General features: G+C 42.8%; 1 protein-coding gene across 11 annotated transcripts; it reads left to right on the top strand.

Moving 5' to 3' along the window:
- Positions 1–304: 304 nt before the first annotated feature.
- LOC117351036 lies at positions 305–23351 on the top strand. Of its 11 annotated transcripts, none has more exons than XM_033925709.1 (5): positions 305–382; positions 12464–12638; positions 13756–13869; positions 17716–19043; positions 22568–23351. In XM_033925709.1, the coding sequence occupies exons 4-5, from the start codon at positions 17940–17942 to the stop codon at positions 22886–22888; spliced, it is 1425 nt and encodes a 474-aa protein (XP_033781600.1). In that variant the 5' UTR covers positions 305–382; positions 12464–12638; positions 13756–13869; positions 17716–17939; the 3' UTR covers positions 22889–23351. The 11 variants fall into 11 exon arrangements, with proteins under 11 accessions (XP_033781600.1, XP_033781605.1, XP_033781602.1 ...); XM_033925705.1 differs by lacking the exon at positions 305–382 and adding an exon at positions 1558–1606; XM_033925715.1 differs by lacking the exon at positions 305–382 and having other exon boundaries at positions 12209–12638; positions 17716–17774; positions 18150–19043.
- Positions 23352–24976: the final 1625 nt, after the last annotated feature.

The raw sequence follows: 24976 nt of genomic DNA, 5'->3' as shown, positions 1-24976 counted from the left end.
ATGTGGTATGCATTGATTCCTTCACAGATCCACATACTAATAAAGGTTTAAATATACATCATTTATCCGATTGCAATGCCTATCAAGTTGTTCATCATAATTTGTCCATGTGATAAACTATTCTATTCAAACTGCTATCGCAGTTTTTATTTAGCGCGGGGAGCCAGTTCATACATTGCCTTTTTTATTGTTTCCACTAGATCAGGTGTGCCCAATACGTCGATCGCTCAGGCAACCCCAGTCGATCGCAGAGCCGGGTTCTCATCCCTTCTTTTTCCCCCCCCCCCCTCCTGAAAGGCCGCCTCTTGAAGAACGCCGGCCAATCAGAGTGCTGGTAGGGCGTGGTGAAAGTCGTTAGGGGAGGAGAAAGAAGCCTGTTGAGGTAAGAGCTAGAACTTCTTAGTCCTGCCCGATTCGAATCGATACGATTAAAACTAAAAAACCCAAATCGGCCTCGCCCCCTAAAGCAGAATCGGCAGCACTGCCTCTTGCTGTCTGGCCGCCGCCACCCCTGCTTTAGAGGGCGAGGGGGGAGGGTCAGTAGGGAAGTCAGTTGTTAAGTCCCCGTCGCCCTCCGGGCCCCCCAGACTGTCGCTGCTGGTGGCAGAGGAAGAGGAGTCCTCGGCGCAGAGAGGGCGGTGGACGTGCTTGAAGGAGCGGGGAAGGGAGAAGTAGGAGTAGACGGGCTTGTGCAGGTCGTCGGTCGGGTTTAGGTAGAAATCGAGAGGGGTGCTGGCGTGGAGCCGCTGGCTGGGGACATGTTAATGTAGCTTGCCCTCGTTATTCTCCACGGAAAGTTTGGGGTTGGCCCTGTTGGTTCACATCTTGCCCTAGCCGTTGGGCTAGCAGCTGCAGCTGGGCGATATCCGGCTTTCTCCGCAGGTTGCCATATGCCTCAGGAGCTGTCTTCCCTCTGCCGCGGTCTCACCCCTCCAATGAGTCAGAGGCAGGATCGGGGCAGAGGGAAGACAGCTCCTGAGGCCTATGGCAACCTGCAATCATTGCTAAAGTACCAGCGATCCTCCCTGCAGGAATTAAGTAAATGGATGTGGCAGGACAGGGAGGAACATGCAGGGGGGGGATGTGGAGGCCTTCAAGGGGGTAGTGCTGGTCTTCAGGGGTGGGGTGCAAGCCTTCGGGGAGGGGGGCCCTGGTGTAGAAATACATGGAGGGAAAGGGGGGTTCAAAGAGATAGGCATATACTGGACTTTGGGGGGAAGAAATAATGAGTCTAAAAACAGGAGTGGGAGAGAGATAGTGGATTTAGGGAGGGAAGGAACAGAAAGGGAGAGAAGTTGGACACAAGGGATGGTGTGGAGGGGGATAGAGATACTGGATAGGAGGGTAGTTGGGAAAAGAAAGGGAGAGATGGTGGACCCTGGGGTGGTGGGGAAGGAAGGAGAGATGCCGGATGAAAGGGTAGTTGAGAAAAAGTGCATTTGTGGATGGAGACGAGAAAAAGGAAAGATGCCAGACTTCTAGGGAAGGGAAACAGAAAGGGAGGACAGAGATAGAAGAAGAAAGAAGAAGACCCTGGCAAGCAAGTTATCAGAAGACAACCAGAGCCTGGGACCAACAAGATTTTAATAATGACCAGACAACAAAGGTAAGAAGAATGATTTTATTTTCAATTTAGTGATCAAAATGTGTCCGTTTTGAGAATTGATATCTGCTGTCTATATTTTGCACTATGGCCCCCTTTTATTAAACCACAATAGCGGTTTTTAGTGCAGGGAGCCTATGAGTATCGAGAGCAGTGCAGGGCATTCAGCACAGCTCCCTGCGCTAAAAAACGCTATCGCGGTTTAGTAAAAAGGCAGGGAGTGTATTTGTTTATTTTTGTATAGTTGTTACTGAAGTGACATTGCATAAAGTCATCTGCCTTGATCTCTTTGAAAAAAAACCCAAAATATAAATTATAAATAACATTTTCTCTGTGTACAGTGTGCTTTGTGTTTTTTAAAATTTTATTGTTGGTAGATTATTTTGACTTGGTCATTTTAAAAGTAGCTTGCAATCCGATTTCTGCAAATAATAACAAGTTGTTATTAATATTGACAGGGGTCGCCATGCAACAAATTACTCAAAATTGGAAAGATTATACTAAATTAAATTATACATTTTGGTGGAATTCAGTTTCTCACATATATAAGATGGAAAAGGGGATAGCGTTACAACAAGGGAATATTCATAATTTTAAAACAATATGGGGGCCATTGACTAGTTATTCTAATGATCAGACATTTTAGCACATGGGTAGAACATATGTGGGGTTGGGGTGGGGAATGTATATCATATGGAATAGGAATAAGGATAAAAAGGGGGATATTTAATTTATCATATAAGAATATTTGATTGTAAATACAAGTGAAATGTGAAAATGGTTTTATTATGTTTAATTCAATTGATGCAAGATTCAAAAATGAATAAAGAATTAAAAAAAAAAAAGCTTGCAAGCCATAAAAGTGTGGGCACCCCTGCACTAAATGGTGTCATTGTAATTGAAATATTATACTTTTCTTGTGTACCATTTTCCCTTTTGCATTTGTGTTTTGTAAAACTTTCAATAAATTTTCAAGGGAAAAAAAAGAAATACTGTATCTTTTACTTTGCAGCCCATTCACATTCAGTGTCTTTTTTTACTATTTCCACCAGATGGCGCCATTGTAATTGAAATACTGTATCTTTTACTTTTCAGCCCAATCACATTCAGTGTCTTTTTTTCACTGTTTCCACCAGACGGCGCCATTGTAATTGAAATACTGTATCTTTTAATTTTCAGCCTGTCTTTTTTTTACTGTTTCCACCAGATGGTGTTAAGGTTTTTAGCACGGACCTGCACATTAAATGCCCCAGCACTTATAGAATTCATGTGAGCACTTATCTCACTGGCCTGCAATAAAAGCCTCTGCACTGCTTACACATCACTGTTGCCTCCTTGGGGATCTTCTCGCAGAGCTAGCACTTGAGCGTTTTAAAGGTGAGACACTGAGTAGGGGGAAGCGCGTCATTCGAGGAAGACATCTGGGCGCTCACCTAAATTAGCCGGGCGGAGCGCCTGGCTAAAAGACGCTGGGGAGAACACTAGGTATTCATTTGCTTTTCTACAAGCGAAACAGAAGGAGCTAGTCTTTTCTGCTTGTATTTATTTTTCTTTAAAGTCATGGGTTTTTGTTTTGTTTTTTTGTACCTGATTGCAGGAGATCAGACTTTGAGGAAAAGTCTGTTTCCAGGGGGTTGGCTGCCTGTCAGTACACCCTCTGGATAGCCTGCAATTTCAGATCAGGGCATAGGGACTGTTCCCTTAGGATTCATGCCTTTTTTGTAATGGATGTCTGTCTGGTGAGTGACCATGTTCTCCATGCTCTGCAGTGCAGGAGGGAGCAAAATATAATCTGCCCAAGTTTCTTCAACCCCTAAAAGGGGTCCTGATACTCTCTCCAACTGAGGGCAGCCCAAAAAGTTGAAAGTAGGCCCTGGAGATAGCACCCTTGCAGCCATGGTAAAACACAATTCGCTGCATTTAAAATAAATTAAACTGACATCTGGCATTCACAGTTTTCAATAAAGTCACTTAACTTCTCTGGATCCTCAAAATTAAGAGTCTTATTGTCATATGTGACCTTCATTATGGCTGGATAAAACAGCCCATATCTCGCCCCTAGACTCTTTAATTTCGGTCTAAAGTCCAAAAGTTTCTTTCTTTTCTAAGCCGTAGCCCTGGCGAAGTCTGGCACAATGTATATTTTTGAATCCTGATATTTTAAATTCCGGTTTTCTTTAGCCAGTCTCAGGATTTCTGCAACCTGCTGAAATCTTAACAGCTTGAATATCAAAGGACGTGGTCCCAGCTGTTTATTTGATCTTCTTGTCGGAATTCTGTGAGCCCTTTCAAACTCCATCGGATACTTGAACTTTAACGGCAGGATTTTAGGTAAAAAATTTTCTAGAAATGAAACAGGATCATTTTTTTCTGATCCTTCTGGCAGCCCAATTACCCTCAAATTATTCCTTTTACTGCGATTAATACAATCTTCCAGATCACTTGTAAGGCTCATAAGTAACTTTTTATTTGTTTTAAACTGTCTAATCTCTGCTTCAGTCACCTCAGTTCTTTTTTCTAACTGATCCATTTTTTTATCTAACACTGCCATTTTCCTTGTAAGAAGCGCCACTTCATCAATGGCTTCTTGTATCTTTTTTGAATTATTCAGTACTATTTCTTTAATCTGTCTGAGTTCATTTCCTACATCAATTCTTTCCTCACCTGGCAACGGAGCTTTTGAGGGGGGTCAACGTTTCTGTTTTTTATCTTTTTGCACTTACTCCGCTTGTACCAGCCACCTCTCCCTTTGATTGTTTTGAAGCTGCCATTATATTCACAGAAACACCGTCTCAAATGAAAAAATTTCTTCTTCAAAGCTTATTTATCCAAGATATGAGGGAGCTACTATATCACCCGTCCATTCCGTTGCAGCTCCAAGCCACGCCCCCCAAGATACTGTATTTCAATTACAATGGAAACAATACAAAAGGCAATGAATGGACTGGCTCCCGTGCTAAAAACTGCGATAGCAGTTTGGATAGAATAGTTTATCACATGGACAAATTATGATGTAAACAACTTGATGTATATTGAAACCTTTATTAGTATGTGGATCTGTGAAGGAATCAATGCATACCGCATGTTTGCAGACAAAGCAGCAACCGCAGGCTCGAACCAGGTAAAATAGATGGCATCAAGATCTCACATTCGGCCTCTTTTACAAAGCCGCACGGCAACAGCCCCAAAGCCCTTTAAATCTCTATGGGCTTCGGGGCCGTTAGCACAGCACAGCCGCAAGCGTGGATTTGTAAAAGAGGCCGATAGATTCCTGTTTCTCGTATGGGCAATTGTAAGCATCGCCTTTAAAGCATGAATGGCGACCAGGCAACATCAACAATATTTTATATAGGGAAGAAAAGAGACTCAGTTATCAGCTTAATCCTATTAGTTCATTCGTTGTCCTTTGTGATGGCTTCCACCAGATGGCGCCATTGTATTAGAAATACAGTATTTTTATTACTTTTCAGCCTATTCACATTCACTTTTTTTTACCGTATCCATCAGATGGCGCCATTGTATCAGAAATACAGTATTTTGATTACTTTTCAGCCTATTCACATTCACTCTTTTTTTTACCGTTTCCACCAGATGGCGACACTATAATTGAAATATAGTATTTTTTACTTTTCAGCCCATTCATCGTTCATTGTCTTTTTTACCATCTGCACGAGATGGCGATACTACTACATTACTATTATACATAGATTTCACCCATCAGTTTCAGCTTCTTTAAATTGTATGTTTATTTTTATTTTATTTCCTATGTATTTGTGGGTGTTTTCTGTATTGACTATATAGCCACAGGGCATCTCCGGATCTTCTCTTGTGATATATGATGACTTACCCCCTCTTCTACGAAACTGCCATAGCTAATAGAAGAGGGCCAAGTCTTTTCTCTGCATGTCCCTAGAGGCTTTGGTGCATTTCTCGCGGGGGACTCCCTACTGCAGCTTTGAAAGGGAAGCCTTTGGGGATTTTTGAATGTCTTTGGGCTGGCGCGGTTCCTTTTTCTCGCTGACCTCTTTTGGTTCCTTTCCGTTTATAAGGTGAGAGAACAGAGAGTCATGAGCTTGATGCCCGTCACCTTTTCCGTCTGAATACTGAGACTTGCTTAAACATTTATTAATTACATCTCTTTTCACTTTGCAGCCTATTCACATTCAGTCTTTTTTTTCTCGTTTCCACCAGATGGCGCCATTGTAATTGAAATACTGTATTTTTAACTTTTTTCAGCCTATTCACATTCAGTCTTTTTTTACTGTTTCCACCAGATGGCGATAGAATGCGCATGCGCACTTCTACTCTCTCGACTCACTATAAGGAAGCAGTTCGTCGTCTTCGGCCGCCCCCGAACCCCCTTGAGCCTCCCATCCCATCCAATCGCGAAGACGCGGCTTCGCGATTTCCCTGTCTCTGTCTCTAATGATGTCATCAGGGTCGCGAAGTCGCATCTTTCAAGTGCTGGGGACGCTGCTGGTTCCGGAAGGTTTTTTGTTGTTTTGGGGTGCATGGGAGGCTCAAGGGGGTCGGTTGCACAGTGGGGGGAGATGGAAACAGGCTGATCACCGGTTCTACTGCACAGGGGGATGGGAGGCAGGCTGGCTTCTGGGGTGGGGTTGGGTCAAAGTCTGGAAGGCAGTGAGGGGGACACAGGACAGAGGCACTAGGGGCACTGTCAGAGGAAGGAGGCACTGGGGGCACTAAGGACACAGGACGGAGGCACTGGGGCCACTAAGGACATGGGAAGGAGGCACTGGGGGCACTAAGGACACAGGACGGATGCACTGGGGCCACTAAGAACATGGGAAGGAGGCACTGGGGGTACTATGGTCACAAGACATAGGCACTGGGGGCACTTAGGACATGGGAAGGAGGCACTAAGGACGTAGGAAGGGGTACTAAGGACATGGGAAGGAAGCACTGGGGTACTAAGGACATAGGAAAGGGCATTAAGGACACAGGACAGATGCACTGGGGCCACTAAAGACATGGGAAGGAGGCACTGGGGAGTACTAAGGACGTAGGAAGGGGTATTAAGGACATAGGAAGGAAGCGCTGGGGGGCACTAAGGACACAGGACAGAGGTACTGGAGGCACTAAGGACGTAGGAAGTGGTACTAAGGACATGGGAAGGAAGCACTGGGATACTAAGGACATAGAAAAGGGCTCTAAGGACAAAGGAAGGAGGCAATGGAGGGCACTAAGGACATAGGAAGGGGCACTAAGGACACAGGACTCGTTATTCCAATGGTCAAATTTCATAGCACATTAATAATGGTTATATTAGAATGGGGAGGGAAGGGGAATGTATATTATATGGATTTAAAAAATGAAAAAAGGGGAGGGTTATATTTTATATGATAAATTGAATTATTTGTAATCACAATTTTTCATGTATTATTTGAAGTTTTATGTACAATTAAAATATTGTAAGAATGAAAAATTTATAAATAAAATATTTTAAAAAAAAAGAAAAAAACAACAACACAATTCGGAGTCTTTAAGATGCACAAGTTCTCCAAAAGTTCTAAGGGGTTCCCAGGTGGTGGCTACTGGCTCGGATGATGGCAGTGGCCTGTGTCTGAATTCAAGAGGGCCTGGGATAGGCACGTGGGATCTCTCAGAGAGAGAAAGAGATAATGGTTACTGTGGATGGGCAGATTAGATAGGCCATTTGACCTTTATCTGCCGTCATGTTTCTATGTTTCCAATTTATTAATATACTTTATCAGGTTTATTTGGCCAAGAAAAAGATACCTTCTGCTCCTCTTCTGGCATCCTTGCCGGCTATAGGGGTTCCACCATCCCAGAATATGGGTAGATAGTAACATAGTAGATGACGGCAGATAAAGACCCGAATGGTCCATCCAGTCTGCCCAACCTGATTCAATTTAAATTTTTTTTATTATTTTATTTTTTTTAATTTTTCTTCTTAGCTATTTCTGGGCAAGAATCCAAAGCTTTACCCGGTACTGTGCTTGGGTTCCAACTGCCAAAATCTCTGTTAAGACTTACTCCAGCCTATCTACACCCTCCCAGCCATTGAAGCCCTCCCCTGCCCATCCTCCACCAAACGGCCATACACAGACACAGACCGTGCAAGTCTGCCCAGTAACTGGCCTAGTTCAATATTTAATATTATTTTCTGATTCTAAATCTTCTGTGTTCATCCCACGCTTCTTTGAACTCAGTCACAGTTTTACTCTCCACCACCTCTCTCGGGAGCGCATTCCAGGCATCCACTACCCTCTCCGTAAAGTAGAATTTCCTAACATTGCCCCTGAATCTACCACCCCTCAACCTCAAATTATGTCCTCTGGTTTTACCATTTTCCTTTCTCTGGAAAATATTTTGTTCTACGTTAATACCCTTCAAGTATTTGAACATCTGAATCATATCTCCCCTGTCTCTCCTTTCCTCTAGGGTATACATATCCAGGGCTTCCAGTCTCTTCTCATACGTCTTCTGGCGCAAGCCTCCTATCATTTTCGTCGCCCTCCTCTGGACCGCCTCAAGTCTTCTTACGTCTTTCGCCAGATACGGTCTCCAAAAGTGAACACAGTACTCCAAGTGGGGCCTCACCAATGACCTGTACAGGGGCATCAACACCTTCTTCCTTCTACTGACTACGCCTCTCTTTATACAGCCCAGCATCCTTCTGGCAGCAGCCACTGCCTTGTCACACTGTTTTTTCGCCTTTAGATCTTCGGACACTATCACCCCAAGGTCCCTCTCCCTGTCTGTGCATATCAGCTTCTCTCCTCCCAGCATATACGGTTCCTTCCTATTATTAATCCCCAAATGCATTACTCTGCATTTCTTTGCATTGAATTTTAGTTGCCAGATCCTTTTTCATGTTTTCCACTCCCTCTTCGGTGTCTACTCTGTTACAAATCTTGGTATCATCTGCAAAAAGGCACACTTTTCCTTCTAACCCTTCAGCAATGTCACTCACATACATATTGAACAGGATTGGCCCCAGCATCGAACCCTGAGGGACTTCACTAGTCACCTTTCCTTCCTTCGAGCGACTTCCATTAACCACCACCCTCTGGCGTCTGTCCGACAGCCAGTTTCTGACCCAGTTCACCACTTTGGGTCCTAACTTCAGCCCATCAAGTTTGTTCAACAGCCTCCTATGAGGAACTGTATCAAAGGCTTTGCTGAAATCCAAGTAAATTACATCTAGCATATGTCCTCGATCCAGCTCTCTGGTCACCCAATCAAAAAATTCAATCAGGTTCGTTTGGCACGATTTACCTTTTGTAAAGCCATGTTGCCTCGGATCCTGTAACCCATTAGATTCAAGGAAGTACACTATCCTTTCTTTCAGCAACACTTCCATTATTTTTCCAACAACTGAAGTGAGGCTCACCGGCCTGTAGTTTCCTGCTTCATCCCTGTGACCACTTTTATGAATAGGGACCACATCCGCTCTCCTCCAATCCCCAGGAATCACTCCCGTCTCCAGAGATTTGTTGAACAAGTCTTTAATAGGACTCGCCAGAACCTCTCTGAGCTCCCTTAGTATCCTGGGATGGATCCCGTCTGGTCCCATCGCTTTGTCCACCTTCAGTTTTTCAAGTTGCTCATAAACACCCTCCTCCATGAACGGCGCAGAATCTACTCCATTTTCTCGTGTAACTTTGCCAGACAATCTCGGTCCTTCTCCAGGATTTTCTTCTGTGAACACAGAACAGAAGTATTTGTTTAGCACATTTGCTTTCTCCTCATCACTCTCCACATATTTGTTCCCAGCATCTTTTAGCCTAGCAATTCCATTTTTTATCTTCCTCCTTTCATTAATATATCTTAAAAAATTTTTATCTTCCTTTTTTACATTTTTAGCCATTTGTTCTTCCGCCTGTGCCTTCGCCAAACGTATCTCTCTCTTGGCTTCTTTCAGTTTCACCCTGTAGTCCTTTCTGCTCTCCTCTTCTTGGGTTTTTTTATATTTCATGAACGCCAACTCTTTCGCCTTTATTTTCTCAGCCACTAGGATGGAGAACCATATTGGCTTCCTTTTTCTCTTGTTTTTATTGATTTTCTTCACATAAAGGTCCGTAGCCATTTTTATCGCTCCTTTCAGCTTAGACCACTGTCTTTCCACTTCTCTTATGTCCTCCCATCCTAACAGCTCTTTCTTCAGGTACTTTCCCATTGCATTAAAGTCCATACGTTTGAAATCTAGGACTTTAAGTATCGTGCGGCCGCTCTCTACTTTAGCCGTTATATCAAACCAAACCGTTTGATGATCGCTACTACCCAGGTGAGCACCCACTCGAACATTAGAGATACTCTCTCCATTTGTGAGGACCAGATCCAATATCGCTTTTTCCCTTGTGGGTTCCGTCTGAGCAGAGCCTCTTGAAAGGCATCCACAATCTCCCTACTTCTTTCCGATTCCGCAGACGGAACATTCCAGTCCGCATCCGGCAGGTTGAAATCTCCCAACAGCAGAACCTCCTCTTTCCTTCCAAACTTTTGGATATCCACAATCGGATCCTTATCAATTTGCTGCGATTGAGTCGGAGGTCTGTAGACTACACCCACGTAGATAGAAGTTCCATCTTCTCTTTTCAGAGCAATCCATATCGCTTCTTCCTCTCCCCAGGTCCCTTGCATTTCGGTCGCTTGGATATTGATCTTTACATAGAGAGCTACTCCTCCACCTTTATGACCATCTCTGTCCTTCCTAAAAAGATTATATCCCGGTATGTTTGCATCCCATCCATGTGATTCACTGAACCATGTCTCTGTGATAGCAACAATATCTAGATCTGCCTCTAATATCAGGGCTTGCAGATCATGAACTTTGTTGCTTAGACTGCGAGCATTTGTGGTCATCGCTTTCCAGCTATTTTTCAGCGATAATCTCCTTTTTCGTATGGATTTTTGTGTCGTTTCACTTTCCGTTGCAATACTAAGAAATGAGTTGCTGATATTGCTTATGTTGCAGCCTTTACTACTATCACATCTTTTCTTTTGCCGGGGGTGGTCTCTATAATTGTCCTTCGTACATACACCACTCCCACCTTCTAGTTTAAATGCCTAGAAAAATATTGTCTAAATTTCTCTGCAAGGTTTCTTTTTCCTGCTGTAGTAATATGTAGCCCATCAGTGCAATATAGCTTCTTGTCCTTCCATGTATTTCCCCATCCTCCTATGTACCTGAAGCCTTCTTGATGACACCAGGCTCTGAGCCATCTATTAAAGTCCTCTGTGTTTTTCACTCTTTGCTCTCCCTTTCCATATGCAGGCAGTATTTCAGAAAAAGCTAAAGTCTTTACAAAGCTCCCGAAAAGCTTTCTGTGCTGCAAGTGTGGAGTTGTTGGCCAGGTCATTTGTTCCCAGATGGATAACAACATCAGTGTTAAAATCCTTAGTTTCTTCCTTAATTATAGTCAGTATTTGCCTGGAACTCCTAGTAGCTGAGGATCCTGGAAGACATTTCACTATTTTGGTCTCCTCGCCTTGTGTTCCAAGGTTAATGCCTCTGATGATGCAATCCCCCAACAGTAATAGTTTTCTGTTTTTGGCTTTTTTATTTGTGCTTAGGGTGCGCTTGTTCTCTTGAGTTACCTTCATTGGTTCCAGTCCCACCTCCCTTCTGTTTTCTTGAGTATCGCAGTGCACTAGTGGAGCGAAGGAATTCTGTAGAGGTAATATTAGTGAAGGTGGATGTTTCTGTGTTGCATGTCGCAGTCTTCCTGAGCCTACTGTGACCCATTTATTCCTGGGCTGTTTTATTCTTTGAGGTAGAGGTGGTAAGTTGGTATGATTTTGTGGAGTGATGGAAGCTGCTTTAATTGTATTCAATTCCTGTTTAAGTTTGCAGAGCTCCTCCTTAATACTGGCAAGTTGAAGACAGATGGGGCAAGCCTTAAGCCTCCAAATAGTATGTCTTGGAATTAAAGCACCACAGTGATTGCATAGAATAAAGGTCATCTTGATTGGTTGTGAAGTCCTGATTATATGGGTCTCTATATATGAATAGTGGTCCCTGGGGTTGGTGGGACTATAAGTCTTACCCTTATTCCTATGAAGGGAAAGGGAAAGAGGAAATAAGATTTAACAGAGGAAAGAGAAGGGTTTATTTTTTTGTGCTTTTTTTTTTTTTTTTTTTAGTAAGAAATAGGGATGAGAAGAGAAATTAAGCAGATATAATGCTGAAAACCAGTGAAAAGAGCAGAATATGAAATGCAGAGCAACTTTTCTTATTGAATGAAGTTCCAGGGCAGCCTTGTTCACAGCAATGTCCCAAAGATAATGCAATTAACCTTAGAAGTAAACCAGAGCCCCTCCCTTCTCCACCTAATCAGCAGAAAACAATGGCTGAATACTAGTAAGACAGAAATATAGACTCTATACCACCTAAAACACAGTATTTTAAACAAAATGCAGGTTCTATCAGTGCTACCCTAAAACACAGGATTTATAACAGGATTTTCCCTACTTTAGTCACCCTGAGCCACAGGCACCAGGATTTAATTAGAGTTAACAAAGTCTTACCCTTTTTCCTATGAAGAGGAAGAGGAAATAAGATTTAACAGAGGAAAGAGAAGGGTTTATTTTTTTAGTCTCCCCCAAGTTGTCTTAGGATGTTTCGGCAGCTGACAACCAGGATGATATGACTACCTTTGCTTACGCAGCCTGGTACTACCACTGCAGGGGATGTTATGGTGCTTGTGAACCTCCAAGATCTGGGTGAGGACTCCACAGTGCGAAAATTCTTCAAATCTGTGGCTTTCGTTAATTTGATCTCTGAGTCCCTCCAGGCACTGAAGTTGGAGATTGGGCAGTCAGCTGCTGCAGAATGCTTTGAATAGTGCGATGCATTCTTCTCTGATCATCCAGGTATTGTCAAGATGCTTACGGACCACTGAGGGTCCCTTGAGATGCACTTAAGCCATGTCCAACTCTAGCCGATGGCGGACGCCTTTAGCCAGAGTTTTGCATCCCCAGATTACTCCAGAGACCTGCTTGCTGTTAAGAGGGATGGCTATAATATCTACTGCTGTCATACAGGTTGGTATGTACTGTTTCATTCATATTTTGGGAGGGGGGTCAATGACCATTGGGAGAGTAAGGGAGGCCATGCCTTCATGAGTCCATTAGTCATCTGGTCAGTTTGGCTAACCTTTTGATACTTGTTATTGAAACATGTCTAATTGCAAACATCCAAGTTCTTTGCCCTGGATATTTTCTGTAATTTTCTACTGCATAAAAACATCCAAATCATAAGTCTGCCCTAGTCCTGCTCAAAACAGATCCCCTTGAGATTTAGATGCACTGCAGAAAAATAGCATAGAAAACGGTCTAAAATACGTGTTTTGAAATGGCAGTTTGGATGTTTGAGCAAACAAAATGTCCAAACGCTCCCTTATGCCATTTTTGGGACATTTTTCTCTTTTGTAAATGAGCCCCTAAGTGCAACAATTCCAAAGTTAGAAAAAAAGAAGCATACCAACAACAGTAATAGAAGAAGAAGTTGAAATTTTATTTACTGTAACTTATGGAGGTCTAACATAAGTCACCTGATAGGGCCACATTTTGCCCTCCTAAGAGCTGCATAAAAAAAATCAAGAAAGCATAAAGGACTATGAAATTGAAACCAGTGAGAAGAAATGCATAATTAACATAGCCAAAATCTCAAGTCTGTGCAAATTATATAATGCAATAAAACCATGATGCCTAGTACTAAGGACATTTTCAATATATATGGAACTAATAAAGATAGAAAAAATATTCAAAATCCTCAAACCTTGCAAATCTAACATGTAAACTATCTGACTGAAAACCTTGTATCGTAAACTTGTACTGAAATGAAGTATGTTTAACCTGAGCTCTTTGGGGACAGCTGGATAGAGAGCGACTTATCCAAATCTATTTATCAAAACACAGCCATAGACAAAGGAACTACATGTCCTTCCAGATAAGTGTTAAAGTTCAAAAGGATCTTTGAAAAAGTAATAAAACAGCTTTAAACTAGCTCTTGAGTTGATGTGAATTGGGTGTAGTGGGGATGTGTCAAAGCTTTCAACACGTAACATAGTGGAATGAGCTCTGCAGAGCTCTGATACTGTCATTTAAATCCAGATCATGTGTCCCTTGGTCACCAAACTGTAATGCCAGCTTTCTTCTTTCAGAGCAGAATCGGAACGTGTGTTGAGGGACGTGACAGAAGAGCACGCGAACGTTGCAGGTGCCCTTTGGGTCTGGACTAAGCTACTCAGCTGGCTGAAGAAATCCAGAATCTAGAGGTAAAGAATTCTTGAACGTTTGTGCTGAAGATGTTATTTCGATAGGCTTTCTTGACCTATTTATTCTCTTCCGTTATCCTATTAGGACCTGTTATTTCTTTGAATTTGGCTCCCACCTTTTCCCTAGTCACTCTAGGTGAGCTACATTTAGCTACAATAGTTTATTTCCTTGTCCTCAATCTAAGGGGTCCTTTTATAAGGTGTGTGTGAAGTGCCATGCACCCAGGTAAAAAGATCCCTAAGTTTGTACTCAGTGGAGGATGAAAATGTGCCGTCGGGATTTAAATCCTGAGTCCCAGTTTACTGGTTTGTGTTAATCACTAGGCTAAGTATTTAAAACACTTATACCCTGCCTGAAGCCAAGCAGAAGACCAAGCTTCTTTTGCAAAGCCGAGGGAGTTAGTCTGCCCAGAGATTACGTTTCTGAGAACAGCTTTCAAAGCCCAAAAATTATATATTGGAGAATGCCTGTTAAAATATATATATCTAATATAATAAAACCCTAAGCGCGCATGTTCCGTTTTCCATGAACCTGTAGGTCCCCACTGGCAAGAGTGCGCATGCGCGCTGGTACTCCCTCCCTCGACTCACTATAAGGAAGCAGTTCATCGTCTTCGGCCGCCCCCCTGCCTGCCACACCCGAACCCCCGTTGAGCCTCCCATCCACCCCAAAACAACAAAAAAACCTTCCGGAACCAGGAGCGTCCCCAGCACTTTAAAGATGCTGCTTTGTGACTCTGATGACATCATCAGAGACAGAGACGCGGCAGAGGAAATCGGCATTAGAAGGTCGTGAAGCAGCGTCTTTAAAGTGCTGGGGACACTGCTGGTTCCGGAAGGTTTGTAGGTCGTCTCGCAGTGGGAGGGTCAATGAAGTCAGCTGCACGGTGGGGGGAGGGGGGGGGAAGATGGAAACAGGCTGATCACTGGTTCTACTGCACAGGGGGGATGGGAGGGAGGGAAATAAAAATTCCGGGGGGAATGGGGGGGGGTAGAAATTTTAAAGATGCTGCTCATTGGGTCTACTACACAGGGGGATGGGAGAGAGGCAGGCTGGCTTCGGGGGTGGAGTTGGGTAAAAGTCTGGAAGGCAGTGAGGGGGACATAGGAAGGAGGCATTGGGGGCACTAAGGACATAGGAAGGGGCACCGAGGGCACTAAGGACACAGGACAGAGGCACTGGGGGTACAATGGACACAGGACGGAGGCGCTGAGGGCACTTAGGACTTGGGAAGGGGGCCACTGAGAGACAGGCAGGCATGGCGCAACACAGAAATACAGGTAGACAGAGACAGAAAGAAAGATAGACAGACAGCGTCCAAGGAGAAAGAGACAAAGAAACCCCCCCCCCCAAAAAAAAAAAAAATAGACATCTACTCTAGCACCTGTTAATGTAACGGGCTAAAACACTAGTATATCTATATACATTTGAAAGTAAAACTGGTTGCAATGAAGTTCAAAAGCAGACATAGCCACTACCTGCCGTAATGTGAATTAATCAAAATCATGTCATCTTTAGGAAGTTGTCACTGTAACCCATTCTGAACTCTCCGGGCAGGACGGGATGTAAAACAAATGAATAATTACAAGGGGCCGCTGAAAAGTTCTCAGCCCAACCTCCAAAATCGGCAAAGTCTCCATTGAGGGCTGTACACTTAGTCCATTGGAAAAATCCAGAACAAAAAAGAGGAAAATCACTCGATGGAGACTGGCCCAACTTGGTTTAAAACATTTATATGTTCTATGCAGTTCACAATGATTAAAAATGCTGCAAATTGAGTAGAACTAACAAAGTTGGAGATGAGTGACTAATAGTTTTAGTTTCCTAAATTCCCCATAGTCATTAGCATGCAAAAGTAATTTTTCCAGATCTTTACCCTATAATGCTGCTTGATAAGAGAAAAGATGTCGATGATGTCTTTTAACTGGTGGAGAGACAACTTCAGGTGTGAGCTTCTCTTATGTCTAAACCGAATAGTACCTTAAAGCAAAAACATCCAAATTTAAACTTCGTACTTGCTTCCATTGGCAACCAGTGGAAGAGTCGGACTTCTTCAACCCAAAAATCAGCCTGACGGTTTCCGTGTGCCTATCCCAGGCCCTTTTGAATTCAGACACAGTCTGTCTCGGGTTGGGCTGAGAACTTTTCAGCAGCCCCTTCTAATAATGTTCACTTACATGATTTAGTGATTTCAGGTTACCTAAATCTTTATTTTATATCTATATATGTTCATTTTGTGTGTTGTATTTGTCCCTTCAGTGGCAGTGCAAGTGAAAAAAATTTATCATTCAAAAATACAATATTTATGCAGGTGCAAAAATAGAAAATATTCTGTGAAATATCGACAAGGCAGTAGCTAAAGCCAAAGAGATCAAAACATATTAGTAAAAATGCCCAGCTACTAAAATTAGGATTTTTTATTAGCTGGGCAGGGGCCATACTTACTATATGGTTTGATCACTAGCTCACTAAGTAAGTGATTTGTTGAGGCTGCATAGAGAGGCATAACCAGCAGAAGAAATGAGCGATTAATGGACCTGAAGCCCCAGTTGCAGAATCTAGCCAAGTGGTTCAGGGGAAGGTGACAATAATGGTATTAAGTTTACATCAAAAGATATATGAGAAGCGACTTGAAGCTCTGAATAAGTATACTCTAGCAGTGGTTCTCAACTGGTATGTCCCCAAGAGGTGGGAAGCGTGTCGCAAAAAAAAAAAAAAAAAAGTACTATCTAGCTGCAAGCTGGGGGCCATCGGCAATTTTGAAATCTCTCTAACTGGTTCTTATTTCTGCTTCCCCACTGCCCCCAATAATCAACTGCTTTTGCCAGCGCCAACTGAAAATGTTGCAAGTCTGCTGGCCTTAGATTCTGTTGGCTATACACTCCTTCCTCCATATTCGCGGGGGTCAGGGGCAAAGCCGGCCTGTGAATAAGAAAACTTCACGAATAGCTTTAGGGCTGACTCTGACCCACCCCTGCTTCTCTGTCGCCTCCTGGACCCTTCCACAACTTACTTAGGGACAATTCTGACCTACTCCTGCCTCCCAAACCCCTCCACAACTTTTTAAAGTCTGCTAGTCCAGCAGTGAACTAGGCAGGAGCAATCTTCCTATGCTCCTGCCTCTTGCAGAGCTGTGAGTTCCCACTAGTCTTGTAGGAACTCAAGGCAGCCATTTATGTTTGTGGCTCTGCCCAGGGCAGGAGCGTAGGAAGATTGCTCCTACCCCACTTCACTACTAGACCAGCAGGCTGGAAAAGTAAGTTATGGAGGGGTTTGGGAGGCAGGAGTAGGTCAGAGTTGTCCCTAAGTAAGTTGTGGAAGGGCCCAGGAGGCGACAGAGAGGCAGGGGTGGGTCAGAGTCAGCCCTAAAGCTATTTGGGAAGTTTTCTTATTCACAGGCCGGCTTTGCCCCTGACCCCTGCGAATATGGAGGGAGGAGTGTATAGCCAGCAGATTATAATGTGATGAGCTACGAGTCGGGTCTCAGAGCTGCTACCTATACCAGATTTCATCTGTGGCAGTAAATTTTAGATGAAAAATTTAATTTGAAGATCACAGTTCAGCCAGAAGCCAAAGCAATTCGGCAGCTCTGCTCCAGATCTATGGCTCTTACCATAAAAAAAATAAAATCATAGCCCTATATTGTTGTAGGCAGGGTTTAATTAAACCAGATAATGCATTAAATATACCTTTTCTATCTGTTCAATAACATTTAAATTCAGTTCTGTATTATTTTGAAAGCAACAGACTTTATTATAAAGGATTTCTTTAGTTTCAGTGAAAATGTCCACTCATCATTCCTACTATATGTTCAATTAGATTAACTATTTTAATTTTAATTTCAGGGCTTTTATGTTGGCTGTTGAATAACACGGTTTCTAAGGTGGAAGACAGATTAGGAAAGGTAAACTGACAATTGTTTTAGCCAACTAAATGTTTTTTACGGAGTCAAGATAATAGTTGGGTGAAGATAAAAGGATTGAAAACAAAATAGCCTTACATTTCAAATACCTATTGCAAACTTCTCCAGGAAGAAATATGGCCTGCAGAAGAAATTAATCTTGAACAGATGATGGACGTTCATGAGATTAAGTCAGAATCAGATGCTGTTTCTTCTCAAGCAGAAGAATACTTACAGGACCTAAGAGAGCTGGATGGAAAGGATGATTATAAGAGTGAAATAGAATCGAATAATCGAGCATCTCAGAAAGAGCCATCAAAGAGAACGGGAATTGGGGATCACAGGACTGAACCAGATATGGCTGTTCTTCCTCCTCAGGTAGATTTTGTAAAGAGTTTGGAGAAGATGATTGGAACTGAAGATATGACTGAGCTAGGATCAGAGGTTTTTTTCGTAGAATGTGATGTGACAGACCAGACAAAGAGGACTGAAATTGGAGATCACATGACTGAACCAGAAACAGTTGCACCTCAAACAGAATCTGTAAAGAGCCCAAGTGAGAGAGAAGAATTTGGGCAAGACCTAACTGAACCTAAAGTAGAGACTCCCCATCCTCAGGTAGATACATCAAAGAACCAGAACATGATGACTGAGAGTGGAGATTCTATAAATGAGTATCTAAAACGCACCAAGGAAGCTTTATGTTCTGACATAAGTGATCTAAGTGGTGAAAAGGTCCTTAGTGAAAGTTTTAAAAAGAGAATTTCAGACCAAAGAAAGAAGAGAAGACAAAGCATACTAAGAAAAATGGACAATGTTTCAGCTGAAATTACTGCTTATAAACCCATGGAAGCAGAAGACATTGTGTATGGGACTCAGGAATCGCACTATGATGAGACACACAGACGCAACCCTCTCTCCAAGGCTTTCTTATCTGATAAGGCTTACGATAGTCTATTGACTAGGATCTCAACTCAAAATACCTCTCAAATTACAAATGCAGGCAACAAACTAAGAAATCTGAAGTCTAAACACCACTACGATGGCTTCCATAGCCAATCCCTTCCAGATATGACTGATTTTGCCCCAGGCGCTGACGACATTGATTCCACACACACAATGAAGGATAATGAGAAAAATAGCACTTATGGAAAGGATCTTGGACTAGACCCTGCCCACAATTCATCTTTAATTGATCTGCTCTCATTGTGTCATTTCAAAGTAGAGCAGTTGGAGGAGCTGAAGAACACTTCAAAAGAGCTGGCTACAAAAGTAAGAGCTGTACATTTCATGCAATTGGGGGAGGGGCGCAATTGCCAAAAAGTCTGCGCGCTTCTACTGCATGGCCTATGCATCAAATTTTCAAGTTTCTCCTTCTAAATTAGCTATTTCTTGGAGGGGGTATATTGGGGGGGGAGGGGAGTTCACCCCGGCCACTGAAACTATGCCCAGGTGTTGGTGGGGGCGCAGCACTTGTCCTCCCCACTGCCATGCGCCCCTTCCCTCATGCATTTTTAATCTTCCTGGCGTGAGCAATATCATGAACTTGCTGCCTGTGTCGGTGTCATCTCTTTCTGCTGTCACTTCTTGGTCCCGTGCCTAGCAAGTGACATCAGACGGAGAGCCAACACGATGGAGGAAGCAGATTTGTAATGCTGCTCGCGCTGGGAAAATAGGGAAGGGAAGGGGGGTTTGAGAAGGAGCAGGGAGGGGCACCACTCAGCCTCGCTTTACCCTGGGTATATTCAGCCAACAGTAGTCGGTATTTTTGTCTTCTTAATGCTGACTGCTGCCACTGAAACTATGCCCAGATAGTCATTGCATATCAGGTATGTGTTGACAAATGGCACTTAAGTGGCATTCAAGCATACCTAATGCGGGATGCACACAAGCCTTCTGTATTAGCCCTACTGGCATGGCTATACTAGTTTCAGGTTTTATTATTTTTCATATACCGACCATCAGCATATATCTGGCTGGTTTACAATGCTAAAAGATAAAATAATAATTATGTAAGGGGGAAGAGTGAACATTAAAAAGACAATTAACAAATACTAACATGAACTTGAGGATAATAAGGGGAAGGGAGGGGTCAATAATTACATTATTAAAACAGAATTTAAAAAGAAAAGGAAGGAGGGGGATATAACATCAGGGATCACTTCATAAAAGCGGTTGATGATTTTGCTAGCTTTAGGAGAGGAGGTATTTAAAGCTTATGGTATGCATCTTGAAATAAGAATGTTTTTAGTTTAGTCTTGAACTTGTCGAGAAGATGTTCATGACAGAGTTGAGGTGGCATGGCGTTCCATAAAGTTGGAGCAACTACGGAGAAATTAGTTTTCCTAGTGTAGTAGAATTCTTTGATGGAAGGGACGGCCAGTAAATGCTGATCTAAGGGTCCGAGAAGGGCAGAGAGGGATGATGAGTTTGTTGAGAAAAGATGGAAGACGTGAGAGTTTGATGTTAAAGACTAGCATTAAGGTTTTCTAAGTGATACGGTGCGTGATGGGTAACCAGTGGGCTTCTTTCAGAAGAGGAGTAACGTGATCATATTTCCCTACTTTATGGATAAGTTTGATTGCTGTATTTTGGATGAGCTGCAAACGACGTAGTTCTTTTTGGGGAAGTCCATTATATAGGGAATTACAGTAGTCAAGATGAAAGATGACCAGTGAGCGGATGAGGGTTGTGATAGTATTAGTTTCGAGAATTTAAGTTAAGGAACGGATAAGCCGAAGTTTGTAAAAGCGGGTTTTTGCAACGGAGCTTATCTGGTTGTGAAAGGTTAAATCTTTGTCTATAGTTACTCCGAGCAGTTTTATTTTTGGTTCAATTTTTTACTGGGCTAATCAGCTAACACACTCGTAGGCTTTCTGGTTAGTACATTCATAATGTGGGAACCTTAAGGCTCAGATTCTCTAACTGGTACTGATTTTTCTATTTAATTTTTTTAGGTGCCTAAGCTCAGTTAAAAAAAAAAAAGGCCAAGGGAGTCAAGACAAGGTTAGAACCAGAACGTATGCAGGTAAAGCTAAACTCGGGGCACTGGATAGACTGCTGGGCACGATGGATCACGGGTCTGACCCAGCAGCGGCAATTCTTATGTTTTTAACTGAGTTTCAAGGCACCCAAAAATCGTGCCTGCCTAGATGCTTTAGGCTGCCTAATGCCACTGTGGGTGTGGCTAATGCCAGAAGTGGCATTGTGGCCTAAAGTGCCTATGTAAGCACAATTCACAGCAAAGTTAGGTGGTGGAAATGTAGGTCTGAAAACCCTGGCCTATCTTTCCGCCATGCGATGGAATCTGAGCTTAACGCTAACATTAGCAAACAGCCCAAAAAAGATGTCATAGAAAGAGGCCAAATTCATGGGCTTAGTGGATGGGAAAGACCTGACGTAAAGAACCCAATGGGATGATCATGAAAATACGCTATATTGTAGACCCTGCAAAGCAAACCATAAAATGAGTAAAATACATGGAGAGAAAACAGAACAGCTGAAACTTAGACCTGGTTTTCATAGGGTTTGTGTTTTGATAGTTGCAGATTCATTTTGAATAAATATTTTTTTTCATTATCAACAGTTCTGCCATAGCCAGAGACTCTTGTTCCATCTTGTGTTGTTTTGGAGTCGCCAGTCCTTTTTTTTTTTGGGTTGTTGCTTTTCATAGGGTGTTTACAACATCCACATGGCAGAATGTTTGGTCATTTAAAGCAGTGATTCCCAACCCTGTCCTGGAGGTTTTCAGGATAGCCCTAATGAATATGCAAGGACCTCCATTACATGCAAATTTCTCTCATGCATATTATTCAGTAGGGCTGTCCTGAAAACCTGACAGGAACCACTGATTTAAAGTCTTGTGACAGAAAGTGTGGCCAAGTGCTATGGTCCATTTTTAGCATTTAGCTCAAGGTGTTATATGCAAATCCAGTAGGTTTCTCCCTCCCCCCTCCCCCCGAGAGCTCATAATCTAAAGGTCCGTTTTACTAAAGTGCCCTCAAATCTTGGCTTACGTGAGACTTTCCCATGTGCTAAGGTGTAGGCTAATAGCGCATTAGACCTATAAAAAAAATGAACGTGGAAGTTCTTACTGTTTTCTGTGAGAAGATTCTAAATGCTCACAAAGTAACTTAGTTATCACATGCTATTTATTTATTTATTTTATGAATTGCTTTTTCAGGAAGAGGTTCACCAAAAAGCAGTTTGTATTATCTGTGGTACCAGGGCAAATGGAATGCTAAGTGAGCAGGCTAGGACGTAATGCTCAGGTCACATTTGCTACTCATACTAGGGGTACCAGATGAAAAATAAATAAGAGGATGGGTGGCCCTGTCCCAGTCCCCACACTAACTGCATCTGTGTATGCGTACATGTATGTGACATCACATCACATGCTCAATGGTTCTCGAAACCCGGACAAACTGTTGGGTTTTGAAAACCTGTCTGGATGCCTTGATCAAAGAGTAAATCCTGACATCTGCTAACCGGATCACCCACTTTCTGTTCATGACCTATCCCCTCTCAACTCGTTTTTAGCATGTGAAAGCAACCACAATACCACAACCTTAATGCTCCTTAGTAGAAGGGCTCCAAAGTTTGTATCTAAGATAATGGAGGGTTAATTGACTTGGTCAAGACCACAAGGAGTGTTGTGTTGGTGGGATTCAAACCCTGCCAAGGCCATGTTTTGCTGTTAAGTGCAAGAACCTGACCTAAATCCCTACCCTTTCCTCTCTCTCTCTACTGGCTTTACTTGAATGGTGTCTAACTGCCTATTCTTTTTCTTATTTTAGCTTTGGCAGACAAAAGAGACCGTTGCAAACTTTAGGCAAAAAATAATGGAATTAGAAATGGAAAATTGTCAGAAAGGGCGAGAGATCAGTTTCCTGTCTGAGGAACTGATGGAGTCAAAGAGATTGCTCTGTGAAAAAAATAAGGAGATTACTGACCTGAAACTGCTGATTCGAAACTTCAGCAATCAACTACCGAAGAAACGTGAGTCGTGTCAACCCAAAACATCCTCCCTTGTGAAGACGGGGCACTTGAGCCAAAGCTCGGAGGAGCTACAGAACAAAGATCATCCAAGTCATTCCAAAATCTGCATCCTCTTCTGACTGCAGCACAAAATGCATTTTAAATGTTTGGTTGGTTGGTTTATTCATTTATATTCTGCCCTTACTTACAAAATGATAACACTCCCACCTGATGACAAAGCAAACAATACAAACCATCAAATACATAGGTGACCAGCATGATGAATGAAAAGTGGGAAAACCAACACTTTATGTTAACATTCAGGCTGTAGAAAGGTTTGCTGCAGAAAGCGAGCTACTGATTACATTTTCTCAGGGGCCCTAAATAGTGAATTAAGCCTCTTTTAGCTGGTTGTGACTCTGACCCTGCTCAAAACTGCAACTATATTATTCTGTATTACTTTATGCATGAGTGATCCTTTTGACGTTTGCCAGAGGTTGTGGTAAGAGCAGACAGCGTAGCTGGTTTCATGAAGTGTTTGGACAATTTCCTGGAGGAAAAGTCCACAGTCTGTTATTGAGAAAGACATGTGGGAAGCCACTGCTTGCCCTGGATCGGTAGCATGGAATGTTGCTACTCTTTGGGTTTTGGCAAGGTACTAGTGACCTGGATGGGCCACCATGCTAACAGGCTACTGGGCTTGATGAATCATTGGTCTGACCCACTAAGGCTATTCTTATGTTCTTACCATCAACCTCTACACCAACCCTGTCCTGGAGGACCCCCAGGCCAGTAAGGTTTTCAGGATAGCCCTAATGAATATGCATGACAGAGATCTGCATGGCGCTGCCAGGCATGCAAATCTTCTCCATTAGGGCTGTCCTGAAAACCCGATGAGCCTGGGGGTCCTCCAGGACAGGGTTGGGAACCACTGCAGAAGACTTGCTTTTGCTACGAAGAGCAAAGGCCAAAGTATACAGTACTTGGTTATCGTCCCTCCAGACTGGCATAGAATCCTGCCCTAGTGTGTTATTCTGTGTTTTTTGTGAAGAGTATGGCTTTTTTTCCTGCAGATGTTGGTTGTTGGGGGAGTTACAAAAGCAGCGGCATTTGGTTTGGTTGGTGAACTATGGGATGTTTGGGGAAAGTTCTTGTTTTAATAGGTATCCAACACTGTTTTCCTGGTACTCATGGGCTATGCTTATGTTTTATCTCCATGTGAGTGTGGAGTTGCATGTTCTGAATCAGTCGTCGATATCTGCTTGCCTATTCGTAAAGACTGATTGTAAGAAGGCCTGCACGGCCCACTTGTACTGATGCCAAAAGTCAGTGTCTCCACCTGCTAGCAGAGGAGTATAAAACCAGCTGTTTCTGTGCTGGTCTGGAGCGACTAAAGGAAAGAAAATTAGCAGGTAAGGACTCAAGTTCTTTTTCCACGCTTATTACCTTTAAAATAGACCTGAAACTACATCCATTGACCATGTTCAGAAAGCAATAGGAGAAAGGAAAGTTAACAAAAAACAAACAAACCCACAACTTAAGTCATAATAAAAAGTTTAAGGAGAGGGAAGACTCACAGGTATGCAAAAAAACAATCTCATTCCCACTGCACAGCTTGCATTGGTAGCAGAACACACTATCTAAAGCTAAGTTGGGCTGCTCTGAGAGCTGCAAACTGACTGTCTAGGATGGGAAAAAGGAGGCTTATCTGTCCACCACAAGTGAATCTTCCTTGGTGTTTGAAACTCCAGAAATACAGGTGTCTACTGCAACATCCGCACATCCTGCAGAAGAAACTATAGACAAGTAAGAGATTTGTTGTTGCAAATAAAGGTTTTCTATTTTTTTCTGTTGTAATTGCACTTATGTTTTTGAAATGTTGAAGACAGTCGTACCCATTTTCCCATTACTGTATAGGAATGGGATGTTTTAGCCCTTTCCCAGAGATCCTCTCAGCACAGGACAGTTCATCTTCAGCCAGGCGGGAAGAGCAGCTAAAACATTTACACCTGAACAGTCTTGCAAAAGGATTACAGGACATGTGGCAAAAGCTTGAACAGTACTAACTTTCTAAATCCTGCCACTGTAGCTGAAAAAGTGTTGGGTGCCAATTTGCAGAAACAAAATTCTGATATTGTTTCAGATCTTTGATTGAACCATATCGTTCTCTTCTCGGTTGGTCTGAGAACTTTTCAACACCCCCTCATATGCACCAGGGGCATAGTCCT

The sequence above is a fragment of the Geotrypetes seraphini genome, chromosome 17, assembly GCF_902459505.1.
Source record: "Geotrypetes seraphini chromosome 17, aGeoSer1.1, whole genome shotgun sequence".
Taxonomy (NCBI): Eukaryota; Metazoa; Chordata; class Amphibia; order Gymnophiona; family Dermophiidae; genus Geotrypetes; species Geotrypetes seraphini.
Note: the sequence above shows the minus strand (reverse complement) of the source record. Positions and strands in the feature narration are given on the sequence as shown.

Coding starts and splice junctions, on each gene's coding strand:
- LOC117351036 (XM_033925709.1), top strand. CDS start 17,940: ATGATGGACGTTCATGAGATTAAGTCAGAATCAGATGCTGTTTCTTCT. Junction 19,044..22,567: donor CAAAAGAGCTGGCTACAAAA/GTAAGAGCTGTA, acceptor TTCTTATTTTAG/CTTTGGCAGACAAAAGAGAC.